This window comes from Penaeus japonicus, unplaced genomic scaffold (assembly GCF_977035675.1).
Source record: "Penaeus japonicus unplaced genomic scaffold, GWHDUDI00000001_assembly GWHDUDI00000005, whole genome shotgun sequence".
NCBI lineage: Eukaryota > Metazoa > Arthropoda > Malacostraca > Decapoda > Penaeidae > Penaeus > Penaeus japonicus.
The window spans coordinates 5789102-5803830 of NW_028234407.1; the positions used below are offsets into that span (position 1 = coordinate 5789102).

Below are 14729 nucleotides of genomic sequence, written 5' to 3' on the forward strand. Positions count from 1 at the left end.
ATTCGTGGTTGATATCTGATTTCGGCAAAACCTTATTGTCAACTATAATGCTCAACTGGATGTTCAAAATTCCGTGTAGGATGAAACATGATAACAGAAATTATGCAAGCAATAGATACAAAATAAAAGATAAGAGGCTAAGCAGAACTGATATCCAATACATGTTGCAAGTTTAAGCATGATTCTATACGTGCAGAAGATTGTCTAAGCATGGAATCGACCTCGAATTAGGAAAAATTGTTATTTCTCAATGATAATGCAACAAGAACCGCCAGGGGAAACAAAATCTAAAGCAAGAGTTGGAGTTAAGAAAGGGTGCATTATTTCACCCATTTCTTCTGATCATAACTAAAGCTTTTGAAGATGAGTATGATGCTGACGACAGAGACAGCAATGTCAAAGTCCGCTTAGATAATATCGCAGGCAATGAAAAAAGTCTTAGATGCCTTTGACACAACGACTAGAGTTTTGGATGAAGATTAGTGCATCAAGTTTTGGTGAAATCCAAGACGCCAGTAACTTTAGACGCACCAATCCTTACAATCAATGAGCCTATGGAAGAAATCAACGAATTCAAATCATCATCAGCAACAACAATGCCACTGGGATAGAGATGAAATACAGAATTGTGCAAGCAAAGGCTGCACTTATCAAGATGAACTACATCGCAAACAGGATCAGGTGTCTAAGAGCAATGTTCTGTCCATCTTGCTATATTGTTGTGAATCATGGTCATATAATGATCAATGTGAGAAACAAATATGTGCTGGTACAGAAGACAACATGTTAGCTACCGCGAGGACAGAACAATCCAGTTCGCCCGATATAAAATTACACGGCATACTGGAACACAACACAGTTTCCTGGAAACTGCCAAACTCTGCCAGCTTAAAAAGTTTAGCCATGTTCACCGCCATGCGAAAGACCTTCTGTTGGGTCTTACCATTATACAAGTGGAACACCTGGGAAGGGCGGTTGAGGCCGCTCTCGAAACATCTGGTCGAGACATTAAAAGATGGATGGACCCTGGTGGCAGTTGCGGAGGCTGGAAGAATTGCATGGACAGAAAGAAATGGAGGAGCGAGTCTCAAGTAGCAATATGAAACCCACGGCCGTAAGGCTTTTGGCATAGAAGTGATAAGTAAATAATTAAACCACCCGAGTATTTGTCACTGTTTCCAAAGAGCCATTAGACTGAAAATTCAGATTGTGTTCCACGTCATTTTCAAATATATTACTTTATCAGAGAGAGTTTTTCCAGTTTGTCTATTAAGTATATATAGTTACCTACATATCTTCCATTTTTTAAACAAGTGAAAAAAATCGTTTTCCTAATATTCGCAAGAAAATAGATTCAACACCCATTCTAGTGATGAGCTATCAAATATTATCACTATATTTTCTGTAAGGTTAGAATACCATGCCCCATTCACATATCTGCTACCAGAAACAAGCGTTATTGGACGTGTTTTTGTCTTTGTCTGTGTCCATATATTTATTTGCTTGAATAATGATTAATAAATGCATTTCTCTTATTACTCTTGTTACTTGTTATGAAAAGATATTCCGTTTTTTTTGTTTTTAGGCATCATTAACTGCTAATAGTATGAAGCTCAATCTATTACTATTTTATTAACTGTTAAACTAACATTACTTTTACAGTGTTAAAGAGAAGGATAAACACAATAAATACTAAGGTCAGTATTAATTTATTTGCTATTTTTTACACAGTGTGAAATAAGGACCATTATTTACACAACTCCAACTCTGTACAATCAAGCCATTCACAAATTTATACATAAAGCCAAATATAGGTCACTCCATCGACCTACACATGAAGCCAGATATTTCTTTATTATCCAGAAGTTGAAGCACCTTACATGTGTACCAGACAGCAGCCATGAATGCATTCCGCCTTCGACCAGCTTGGACAAAGGTCTGCACTGAAACTGAGCCTTGTATCACAAACGATTTGCATTTGTTATTGCCTGATGGTGTCTAGTGGCAAAGACATTGTGGAATAAAACAAACAAATAAAATAAATAAAACGGTTGCTTACAAAATGTAAAGGTACTTCAATATCAGCACTTTTTTTGTTTATTTTTGTATTTTTCTTGTTAAAAGACTGGGCCTACTACATCATATATAATATGGCCTCTTTGGGAAAAGGTTTAAAAAGCAGATCTAAGGACTTTAAGCTCTCATTACTGGTTATTATAAACTGGAAGATTAGAAATGTTGGTTATCACAAATGGAAGAATGAAGCTAAACTAATCAAGAGGAAGCCAATATCCGTAATATGTATACAAAGAAAAAAATATGGATATAAATAAATACGTAGTTTCGGGTAATTTATTTGATATTCATGGTTTGTTTGCTGCAAAGGAGTAAATTTTGGGTGATGATAATCAGCTGTCCCCACACAGTACTTTTTTCATTATTATGCAACCTTCATGAGCAAGATACATGCTAAACGGCTGTGTTTTTTCAATGTTTCTCAGTAATGAAATAATATTGCATTTTCCTCCTCTTCGTAAAAAATTACAGCAACTTTTAAAACCAGGCTGTGAAATATAAAAAATAGTACCAGTAATTACCTAGGCAATGTCACTTGGAACAATCAAAACATTTTCACTCTCTCGGCTGGCCTGCATGCATACTTCATCACACATTCACACACTAACAAACTGTCCTTTGCTCACATTCACATTGCCTAAGAAATTACCAAATCTGACTACATACTTCGTCGTCTGGGCCTCCTCCTCCAGGAGCAAAATAGCTTGATGCAAACAACCTTTATAACACTACCCTTGAGCACTCCTGCTAGCATGGGGCCAACAGAATCCTCTATTGGCACACTGAGCATGAAGTTACAGCTATGACTGGCAACAGGCTTGAATCCCTCAAGGGAAATTTGGCCTGATGTTAGAAGGGTCTGCAACACAAGAGCTTTGAAATTCCTTCTCTTAAATTATATCCAACTGATCTCCTCTTACGATTGTCAACTTTTTTTTTTATATATATTTGTATATATAAATATTCCTCTAACACTTAACATATTTCTGATGTTGTGCCTCTATTCAATTATGCAGTTAAAAACAATAACATGGCACACTGTGCAAATAAAATAAAATAAAATCATGTTATGTGAGCACTAATAAATATATATATCTGGCACTTATTATTGATCATGCCAGAACCCCTGTAAGAAAATAAGTACCAGTACATCATAAGCAAAACGCCTTCCAAACGAAAGCAAAACTTTCAAGAGCAGGAAGAAAGAGCATCTTCCTCCTCTTCTTTATGCAAGATAATGATCACACGCTAGCCTGACAAATAAGAGAGACTGACTTTGTCTAGAGTTCCTTGTGAACAAAGCATTTCACTTTGAACTTCTTCACATCGACACAAAACCTTCACATGCAGACCCTTTCAGAAATAAAAGGTTGGAAGACCAAAAATAGGTATCTCAATAGAAAAAATATGAGTTTCTCTAATATGATACTAATTGGCCCAATGCTGATTCAATCCTATTTACATTTCCTTTTTAGTTTATGATCAAATATGCTCTCCATACACCATTCTTTTAACTGGATGATCCTGAATACTGTCGTCTATCTAATCAAACATTTCTTTTCCTTTTTTTTTTGATAAATGAAAAGCTCAAACTATTAGATAAAACTACAAATTATTCAAACAACTATCAAAATACCTGGCAATCATTTATGTGATGCCGTGAATTTCTCTGGTCAATTTTCACCAAATGTGTAAGTACTACAAACTTTTTTCCACAATCGAGAAACCAAACTAATCATATGACCCTGGACAAATATATATCTACTTCATCTATTTAAAAAATGCTAACCCACTTTTTGAACCACTTCAATCTTGCAACACTACCTGACAATCAGTTCCGGACTAAGCCAGAAGTCAAAGTGTAGACAAACACACCTGAGAGAGCTCCTAAGTGGTCTCTGTGTCAGCTGTTGCCCAAGTGGTCCCTAAGAGCTGGGTTAGTGTGAAGCTCCCCACCACCTGAACAGTATTTGGCATGCACATTCCTCTGTGAAGTCATCGAAGACCATCAGCCTTGGTTGAGGTAAGTGAGGCTCAGCTGTGATTTACACCGAAGATTCACACTTGAGTTTCTTGACTGCACGGGACTGCACGAGGCTCTGGCCATCTGACCCTGACATGTGTACCTGGTATGGTATGGTGGGCATTCATCACTGGGTTAATGCAACATCACTGAGCTAAGATGCTGCTCATGAAGTTTCCTAGCTCCAACTTCAACTGATGAGACTTGCAGATGTGTTTATATATATATGTATATATATCTATATATTTCCTGAAGTGAAAGCAGTGGTCAGTGTTCTGACTTTGTATCTGTTTGAAGACTTAAGTAACCATGATGAGAAAATTCTGCTGGTATGTGTACTGAAGATATTTCATCACTCTGCATGACTGAGAAAATATACTATTTCCCTGGATATATATGAAAAAAAAAACTGCATTTTATTTGTTCTTTCTTTGTAGATTCCTTGTAGAGTGACTTGAGTGGTCTCCTGCACCACACGGGACATGCATAAATCTGTGATAGGTTAGCACGTTTGGAAGGACAAAGCACTGGCTGCTCATAGCTTGCCCCTTCGCAAATGGGGCATTCCTGTTATGGCAGGGAGGAATGATCCACTTCTCTGTTATGCTCAACAATGCCAGAAGCTTCAATCACATGTAACAATAAATAACATTTGTCATAAAGTAAACTTGCTTTGTGCAACACTTGTGAGAGAGGGAGACCTATGAACCTGTGTAGCAACTTCTGGTTACTCCTTTCCCTCACTAATGAGAACAACAATGGATATAATAACAACATACAAATTCTTCTCTTTTTTTTTTTGGACAATAATATAAATAAATATACTAACCAACCAACCATAATCTATTGTTCTTTAAAATGGACATGATGTGCTCAGACAGGAACAACGGCACAGTGGCACATTTCTAAAAATTATCACATTAAATTCCAAACGGTAGTAAACACTCCACACGCATAAAATATATCTATATATTTATGGTGGACAGAAAAAAAGGGAGAGAGAAAGAAAAATAAACAGAAAGTCCATTTGGAAATATGGACATCACTCTGCAAACATGAATATGATTATAATTACTGGCTACGAGGATGCACACCAAAGGTACAAGGAAGAAAATGAATGTTGAAAAAAACACAAATGAAAACAAATAATAATAATAATAATACTCTAACACTAGAACAAACCTAATGCTGTTTCAGGTGGAAGTAAGGCAGGCTTAAAATGAAAAAAAATATATATATATATAATTTTGTAATGGCATCAGTAATTCTTGAAAAATGTAGTTATTTTTACCAAATAACCCCTATGAACAAAAATTAAACCAATTTAAGTTGATCGTAATAACAATGATAATAATAGTAATACTAACAGTAGTAGTCATATTAATATTAAAAATCAATAAAGAGCCAAAACAAATGACAGTAACTTAAAACTGATCACATGATCGATCCTCTCCACTTCAACAAAACTTCCAGGCATCACACACTCTATAGACCCCAAGGTTGACTGTGTAAAACAAGTGTCCGACCAGCCAGGCAGTGGCAGCTTCAGCCCTGTTTTCGAGTACAGTAAAGCTTCAGTTTAGGTTGCTTTAACAAAGACCACTTTAGCCTGAGATGTTGCTATGTAAAAGCAGCCCTGGTTGAAGTATCTTCAACTGCTAACCCACCCAAGAAGGCAGACTCATCACCTGAGGCATAATAACTTCAAAAGCTATAAAGGTTCTTGAGGCACAAAGGCATCCTTTTATTTTTTTTCAGTTATTATTATTATTACTATGTTTTATATATTCTTTAAAATGGTCTACAGTATCCACCCATCAACTATTAACATAATCACAGTGAATTTGATAAGGAAAAGGGGGATGGGGGTTGAAAGAGAGGGAGGTGATGATTAAGTAGTTACAGTGGGATACTCAGTAAGCAAGCCTTCAACTTGTAACAACTGGCAACTTTCTGCAAACAAGCAATCTGAAGGCAGATATATTATAAAACCATTCACATATTGCTGCATTACACAATACTTCCATGTACACAACTCAAATAACTTTTATTATATTTTCCTAAATAACCTCATTACTAGGTAGTACCATATTTCCATCACACTAATAATAATGAAAATAAAATGAAAAAAACGGAGAGAAGAGTGAGAGAGAGAACTGTTATCTTATTTTTCTTCTTCTAATATGCAGTCAACACCTACACTCCTAGTAACATTGTATCACACGGAATAGTCCAAAAGCACTATTCACCCAGGAACTTCGTCAAGCTTCCCCAACAGGTTTCGGGTGTCGTATCGTGGCCTACAAGTTGAAGATTGGCGGGAGGAGAGTTTGGAGGTCCTTGGGAGGAAAGGCTGTGGGTCCATCTGGCTCCTCAAGCGGGGTCTTGGGACAGGTCCTTGAGCAGGGTGGATCGGGCATTTTTTAATTTGTCAAACCGTTTTATTAGATGGTTATTGGTGGTTTCCAGTTCTTCTAACCTATTCTGGGCATCCCTTAGCTGAAAATAGAAACAAGATTGTGAGTTTGCATCATTTTGGTTGTATTTTTTATATACAAATAAGAAAGGTAAATATGTAGAGGCACTGATAAATTTAATGTGGTTGTATAATGGCAGTGATTTTGGATGTTGAGAGTCATGAATGGCAGCGAGAAGCTATATTAAAAAAACAAATAAAAAGGGTTTAGTAAAAACCTATAATAACTGAAATTAACATAGTACACTATAAAACCCAAAAACTCAAAAAGCAATTCTAACACGAAACTAATAAATACTTAAGACTGCTGCAGCACAATGGTTTATATTTTTTATAGTACATATTTACAAATCACTGTACAAGCAGCAAGAGGAGATCTTAACCTTTTATTTTCGTCAAATCTGGGATGGCTATGCGCCGGGCTCTCGAACGCAATATTAATAATAATTATATAACGGACGGCGACGCGCGCTTCATATACATATTACGTAATCGTCCTCTGCGTCTGTGGTTAAGGAATATAAATAAATTTGTTCTAATCACTATTCATATAACAATGGAATTTAAATGGTATTCGTACAATTAAAATTCAAACAACTAATTTCATTCAATGTGATAAATTATATAAATTCTAATTCTAACAAAAACTCTTAAGGGTAAAATACAATATAGGAAAGATTTCACCAAGAAGTTTCAAATAAAAATCAACATGAAATGGATCTTAACCCATTCACACCAGGGCGATTCCGGCTTTGTATGGTTGTAATACCGTGGTTTTCAAACACATAAGCCTCGAGATTCTCGGGTGCACAAGCCGCGAGCCTGGGCTGCTCGCTCGCTCACCCCAAGCGCTGGCTTTGCCCAGATATCTTGTCACCAGGCATCTGACGCAAAAACCACAAAACGTGTTAGCACATCATCCGGCCCGAATGGGTTAACCCATTCACACCGGCTGACGTCTTATTACGTGGTCGCAAAATATCCCCGGACCCAGGTGACGTCCTGAGACGTCATGCATTTTCTTGCCGAGTTTCAGGCTGGGCAGTTATGACATGGTGAAACGTCAGCTATAGAACACTAGATTGTTCTTAAATATAATTATTTTTCATAATTTCCTAGACTGCTACTTTAGTTTAAGAGTTTGAATGTCATAAAAAATGATAAAAAAAAGAAAAAAGATCCGAGTCAAAAAACTATCCTAAGATCAAATGTAATTGGCTAAGAAATAAAATAAAATAGAAAATTACTCAAGTAAAACTTTTGAATTTGTTGATTACCCGTGATATCATGTCACGTCCCTAAGTACATGTACATACTTGTATGTAAATGTATGATTATTTATGTTGTTCTTTTCATTTTGGAAAAAAATGTTAAGTAAAAAAAATATTTTTTGATACTCTACTAAAAGAGTACTTTCATTTTCCATTGGTATTATCACATAGAAGTGATGAATATAGGCAAATTTCAATAAAGTAACAGTAGAAAAGCATTGCTGTAACATGTTTTTCAACTAAAATAAGTCCTGTGAATATGGCACTATTTTTACAAACCTTTGCATGGTAGATGCAATCATGCAAACCATAAGAAAAAGGTGGGTGGAAAATGCTCTGAGGTTCTGTGCGGCCCCGTGTAACGGGCAAACACCTTGTCTGTTATCTTCCCGGCGTAAGTGGGTGAAGTGAAAATACGTCCCATTGTGAATGGGTTAACCCTTTCTGGACGGGTGGTACACTACTGTACCACTCATTCAAAAGCCTGGTGGCCGGGCGGCACAATATTGTGCCAGCCATTTAATTGATTTAGGCCTAAGCGCTCGAAAGCCCCGGCATTGTGACATTCAAGGCTGGAATGCCCCCATCGTGAGTGGGTTAATGAAGCTGAAATATTTACTCATAATATTTCTGATGTTTGACTCCACAGAAAGAAAAAAATGAAATTCATAAATAATAATAACTGACTATTGCATGAATGAACAAATTAAAATATTTGTGTTTTAGGTTGCTTAACCATTCATAATGCCCAATCTCCCTAGCACTCATGTTTGATGTATCTCTAGTTCCAGTGTGAAATCAAGCTATTGAACTGAACAGATACAAGCAAATAAAGAGAGGTATAATGTGAAAGAAAGGCAATTTCAAATAGCTGGATTAGAGGTGTTTGATCTGTGTGTGTATATATATATATTTACAAATTATATTTGCAATGTGTGCCGTGAAGCTTACATACAACACAAATGCCAAGCTATAAAAAAGCATCTTTGAATCATGCCATTACACGAGAAAATACAATCAATATGATACACAGGAAGACACAACATATAAACAGAAGAGTGGATGAATATTCTATGCCAGTGCCGCATACACATTCCAGGTCGGAATTCATAATACCTGGAAATCTCACCTAACAAAAGTTCATGAATAAAAGGAACAATGTACATGACTGTGAACATGGACATCACTCAATCATTGGATGGACACCCTTTTCAAGGTCTGATTTATATTAGTTATAGCACAACATGAATTGCAGAATAGAGGGAGGTTATGACACCTTTTCCTCACTGTTTCAGCCCTAATATCAGAAGCAAAACACTGCAATAATACAAAGCTTCTGGAGCCTGTCTACAACCAAAGACAACTAAGTAGATTTGGTTTAATGTGTAACTTTAGGCAAGTTGTCGACTTTACATACAATCGGCCAATTCTGTCGTGCCTCATTTTATCATACTGCCTCTGGAGGAAATTCTTCGCAGAATCCAGTTCATCGTATTTTTGTTGTAATTCTCGCAGCTGGTGAGAGAATTATGACCTTGTCAGTGTGTTTGATGCACCTACTCTAAATTTATCTGTGAAGCAGAGGAGCTTTACAAACTGGGTCTAACAACAAAAAACTATGTGTGTATCCAGCAGAAAATTAATTACAATAATGCATAACAAATTTTACATAAAGGGGTTTATATCTTCAATCTGTGAGTATATTTTCTGCAGAAGAATTATGACTAATGCATACATGAAAAAATGTGAGATTTTAATTCTAAAAATGGGATCTGATGAAATCAAGTAGTCCTTGTGTTTGATGAACTTGACCATCTGTTTTAATCCTACACTACTGGTTCCTTTTGACCTGATCTAGGAAAATGATAAGTGTTCCACTTCATGAACAATCTCTTATAATTCCATTTAGAGTTGACAACTATACAAAGACCCTTTAAGAAAAAAAAAAGTTCTCAAGGTACACTGTCTAAGCACTTTTCAACTCCATTCTGGAAAGAGGTTCTGCAGGAGGTAAAATTACTAGAGGAATCTGTTGTACGGAGTTCTTGAAACACCGTGTGTATGCTTCACCATTTTTTTTGCCATATAAAGAAAGGCATTTTATCCTATTATCCATCCATCTATATCCTCTAAAGCCAACAGATATTATGTCAATGCCAAATATATTAAATCAGGAACAGCTATAAAAAAAAAATAAATAAATAAATAAAATAAAAATAAAACAGAAATAAAGATCAAACCATAATGTAATAATAAAATAGAAATAAAGATCAAACCCTAATGTGATAATACTTAAAATTCTTAGGAGATACTCACTTCCCGTTGTAATTTTCGTTTCTCCGATTTTAGTTCCTCTTCACTCTTCTCTAGTTCTTCCGATTGGGTCCTATATCGAGCCGAGAGAGCATCCAGCCTTGCCACCTGTGCAGTAAACACATAGTTAGTCCCTGGCATACAAGGTCAAGCAATCATCTTTAGGTGTGAAAATGTCATGCCTGATGCTTGAAACAGTAGAGCATGAGACATTGAAACCATAAATAGCACGAGACATTGAAAGGAGACAGGATACTATGGAAGAACAAGTTAATATACTTCTTGCACTAGATCTTTATACATGGAAGATCATGAATGTTTTAGCTAATAACTATGATCATATGTATAATAATTGTCAAGGACAGTGATGACCAAAGATCCCTAAGTAATTCAGATGTTATCTAAGAATTTCAAGGTGAAAGCAGTTTAATAATGAAGTTTTAATCTTCAGTCAGCTTTTGGATAGTGAGAGATTGCATGATATCTAAAACAATGAAACATATACGGAATGAAAAAGAAAGAAATAATGAAAAAGAAGAAGAAGAAGAAGAAGAAGAAGAAGAAAAGATTGAAAAAAGCATAACTCACAGTTTGTCTGAAAATAAAAACACTTGAAGTAAACCTAGAACGTGTTTAACAAAAATAAAGATTGCACAATGGAAAATGAGTACCACTTGAAGAATAAACAAAGGAAATAAAACAAGAAAGAGGACTACATCCAGCATGCTTGACCACCTCTTGGGAGCCATCTACTTGCCCTAGAGAGAACCACCTGAGCCAATCAATCACTTTGGCCAGAGAGCAAAAATCGAGCTAAGGAAATCATACTCACGTTAGCCTGTAAAGTAGACACTTCAGCTTCTGCCTTCTGCACTCTAAACTTATATTCGTTTACAGTTTTGCTTTGTTCCTCTGAAAAAAGGTTAAAACCATCAATCAAATACATTGCTAGTTACGGAACAGTCAGTCAACCGACAGTCTTGTTGCTTAAGGACACAACACCATGCTATAACACGACCTTTACCATGCAAAAAGGCCCCTGGCCACGATACTCACTTTGCCTGTCATAGTCTAAACCGTTTTCTTTTCTTCTTCTGTTCTTATTCTTTTCTTCCTCAAGTTCAAGCTTCAATCTTCTAACTTGGTCTTCTAGTTCCTTCTTCTCTTCACCAAACTTCTTTAACCTAATATCTGTTGAGAGAACAAATGAATGAATAAATAAATACAATAATATGTTAGATTTCTGAATTGAACAATGTGTTCTTAACCAGCTTTCCCTTTGAATAGGAAAGATGGCCAAAATTAATAATGACCTCAACAGACCCACTGTCCAATTGTTTCTTCTCAAAGCATATGATCTCAGGCACTAGCCATAACACCAAGAGAGCTATTGCAATCAAAACTATCAAATTTAAGTCCACCATACATACCACTACACTTTTCATATATCCAATACTTACATGTGTTAAAATAAATCAAGTTTCTTCCCATTCCTAACTAATAAATCTCACATGGCTATCTAACACTTACTGGAACACCCTATCTATGCCACTGACCATGATCTTTGCCTTATCCAAGTTTATCCTAAGTTTAATTTTGAAGATTTTCAGTTTTCTAACTTACCAACTAATTCTTCACTTTTAGCAGTCAAAATCAAGTTTCAGCAATAAGAATCTTGAATGAGTAACAACACCAATATCAAAACGCTTTAGTTCAAAATATAAATTATGCAATAATAATAACTCAAATATTTCTACATTAAGATCTATAATAAAAACAGTGAAGATAATATGAAAAAACAAGATAACTGGTTTACAAATATTTTATTGTAGATATTCTTGGAACACATCTAATCATCTAGCTCGCATAAAGATAATACAATATCTAGAAAAGGTCCACATTTGCATAGAGAGCAGATGCAGTTCATCCTTAATCATTCTTCCTTAGACAGCCAATTCATTTTAACCCATTCATGCCAACATTTATATTCATGTAATGCTGCCAGTTCGATAAGCACAATGGGTTAAAAAGATGAAAAAGGAGAGATAAAGACAAAGATGAAAAGCCATCCTTACCTAGTGAATCCTGAGCAGCCCCTTTGCTGAGCAAGTCGGCTGCTTCCTGAGAGAGCAGCGCTTTCTTAACGGCAATCTTCCTAGGCGTGAGGTCATCCATGTCTGCAAACTCGTCATCCTCCTCCTTGACCGGAACATCTGCCTCCCCGTTCTCCTCTTCGCCAACCACCACCAAGCCGTATTCCTGATAGTGGCAAGAACAAATGGTAAAATCAAGGAAAATAATGATGAGATAGCCTGGAGAAAACCAAAGCTCATGAACATGCTTACTAATTTCTACCTCAATCAAAGGGATACCAAATCCACATGACATCAAGTATTACTAAGTCCTTTGGTCATCCTTCAAATATTCAAACTACAAATCTAACTCACACACCAAAGAAACAGAAAAAGGGAAAAATAATAGTAATGCACTGGCATTCCTCAAACTGAAAAAGAAGGAGATATATGATGTATGATAAAATATATACCTAAACATTTCATGAGATCATAAGTTTATCAAAAAGGTAAAGACCAGATAAAAGATGTGACGAAGCATTTGAAAAAAAAAATCTATAAAACAAAACTTGACCCAGTTTCAAATTACTGATTGAAGATAAAATATGAAAAAAGAAAAGAGAGACAGAGAGAGAGAGCAATGGAAGTAAAGAAAACATAGAGAAGATGACAATAGAAAAGATAACAGAAGAGATACTGAAGAGAAAGGAAAAAAGATAAGAAAAAAATCCTTCTAACTCTTAATGTGTTCTCACCTGTATTAACGCATCTCTTTCTTGTAACAAAGACCGAAGAGCTTTAACTTCTTCTTGTAACTTTGTTGCTACTTTCTTAAGCTGTTCATATTCAGTACACTTCTTCCTATGTTCTTTCTGCAGTTAAAGAGTACCATCTCTAATTAGACGTGCGTGAAACCAATATATGTATATATCTTTTCATGATTACTAGTTTGTATTAAAATATGTGTATCTAATTACCATTTCAATTTCATGAATTCTTTAATAGTAAAGTTTGTGTTTAACTGATGACTGGTCTTGGTATAAAATATTGATCATTTCATTACATTAAAATTATCTTCTAACACCATTTCACGTAGACTTACCGATAACTGTGTATGTGTTTCTTCTAGCTCAGTATACTTATCCTTCATAAGTTCTACTTCAAATGTTAGAGTCGCTTTTTCATTGTCTAACTGTGCATTAGTTATCATAGCCTTGCGGAATTTTTCGTCTAACTCTTTCAATTCAGTCTGTAAATGAAAAATATTGAATAACAATAATAATTCACAAATAATTGTACATCAGTATATCAAGTAGCATAAACCCAACTCAAATTGCCTAAATTATAATGGAACTAAAACTTACAAAATTTTCCAGACACAAGACTATCAACAGACAGCAAATATTCTCATTTACTATTATTTCTTTATATGAGCCCTCCTCCCTTTCTCTAGCACGATGAAACCCTTGAGAAAAGATGTGAAAGACAATTCATGATGCATCAGGTAAGGAATGTATTGCAACATTCCACCTTGACTTAGGATATTATCAGTATTGTCACCCCTTTCTAAATAACTGTTGCAATGAACTCTATCCACGAGGAAACCCCAAAACTCACCCTCATCTCCCGCACGTTGGCTGGAAGTGCGGAGTCATCGGTGGTGGAGTCCTCCGATGACCTCCTGGAGAATTGCCCTGCGCTGCTGAGTGCTCCCGTGCGGCTGAGAGGCGTTCGGGTGGGGGCAGCCGCTCTCGGAGAAGGCTCTGGAAAGGTTAGAACAGCGTTAAGACCTGCGATCTCCCTTAATCACACTCTCTCTTTATCTTTGCCCCATGTGTGTGTCTGTACATGTGTGTAAAAAAGGAAGTTTTAAAACAGTGTGAAGAGATCAATCATGTGTTACTGCTGACAGTTTACATAATGATAATGATAATACATATATCAATATGATGAACTACCACCAACAGCAATATTGCTAAAATGACAATAGTCACAACTGCCTTACCAACATAATATTAATAAACATATTGACTTTGATAAGAGTAGATTGATTATGAAAAAGAAACAGTAAAAATGATAATGCCAAAAATTCAAACACTGAGAAAGTAATAGAAATAAACATCAAAATAAAGTAACAAACTAATAGAAATCTATAAATGAAAAAGGACAACAAAAACAAAATATGCTATCACTTCAATCATTTCATGAGTTAATCTAACTAAATGATTATTTCATTAAAGGTCATGAACTAATTGTAAAGGAAAACGAACAAAAGAAAAGAAAACTTTCTCTATTCTTGTAAATATTGAATCTAACTCTTAAAAATGTTCAAAGTTAATTGAGAATCTACAAACTAATCAACTGCTACAATATTAGAAGACTAACCAAGTAATGAATACTATACAAATTTAAAAATTAATAATAATAATAATAATCGAAAAAGGGAAAAAAAACTCAGGTCAACACTAACGCAAACAGCCATATAAGGATGATCTAAC

The 14729-nt window shown here is 35.5% G+C and overlaps 1 protein-coding gene across 17 annotated transcripts in view; it reads right to left on the minus strand.

Moving 5' to 3' along the window:
* Positions 1 to 1693: 1693 nt before the first annotated feature.
* Positions 1694 to 14729, minus strand: part of LOC122251464 (uncharacterized) — a 66032-nt gene continuing 52996 nt past the window's right edge. For 12 of the 17 annotated variants that reach the window (XM_086536891.1, XM_043013452.2, XM_086536880.1 and 9 more), the window contains 8 exons: positions 13849 to 13994; positions 13334 to 13480; positions 12987 to 13103; positions 12235 to 12418; positions 11216 to 11350; positions 10992 to 11071; positions 10163 to 10267; positions 1694 to 6598 (listed from right to left, as the gene is read on the minus strand). In XM_086536891.1, coding sequence (XP_086393017.1) covers positions 6473 to 6598; positions 10163 to 10267; positions 10992 to 11071; positions 11216 to 11350; positions 12235 to 12418; positions 12987 to 13103; positions 13334 to 13480; positions 13849 to 13994 — 1040 coding nt within the window. In that variant the 3' untranslated portion in view covers positions 1694 to 6472. Of the gene's footprint in view, positions 6599 to 9263; positions 9362 to 10162; positions 10268 to 10991; positions 11072 to 11215; positions 11351 to 12234; positions 12419 to 12986; positions 13104 to 13333; positions 13481 to 13848; positions 13995 to 14729 lie in introns of those variants that run through there. The other 5 variants (XM_086536882.1, XM_043013451.2, XR_015191049.1 and 2 more) reach the window with 3 other exon arrangements.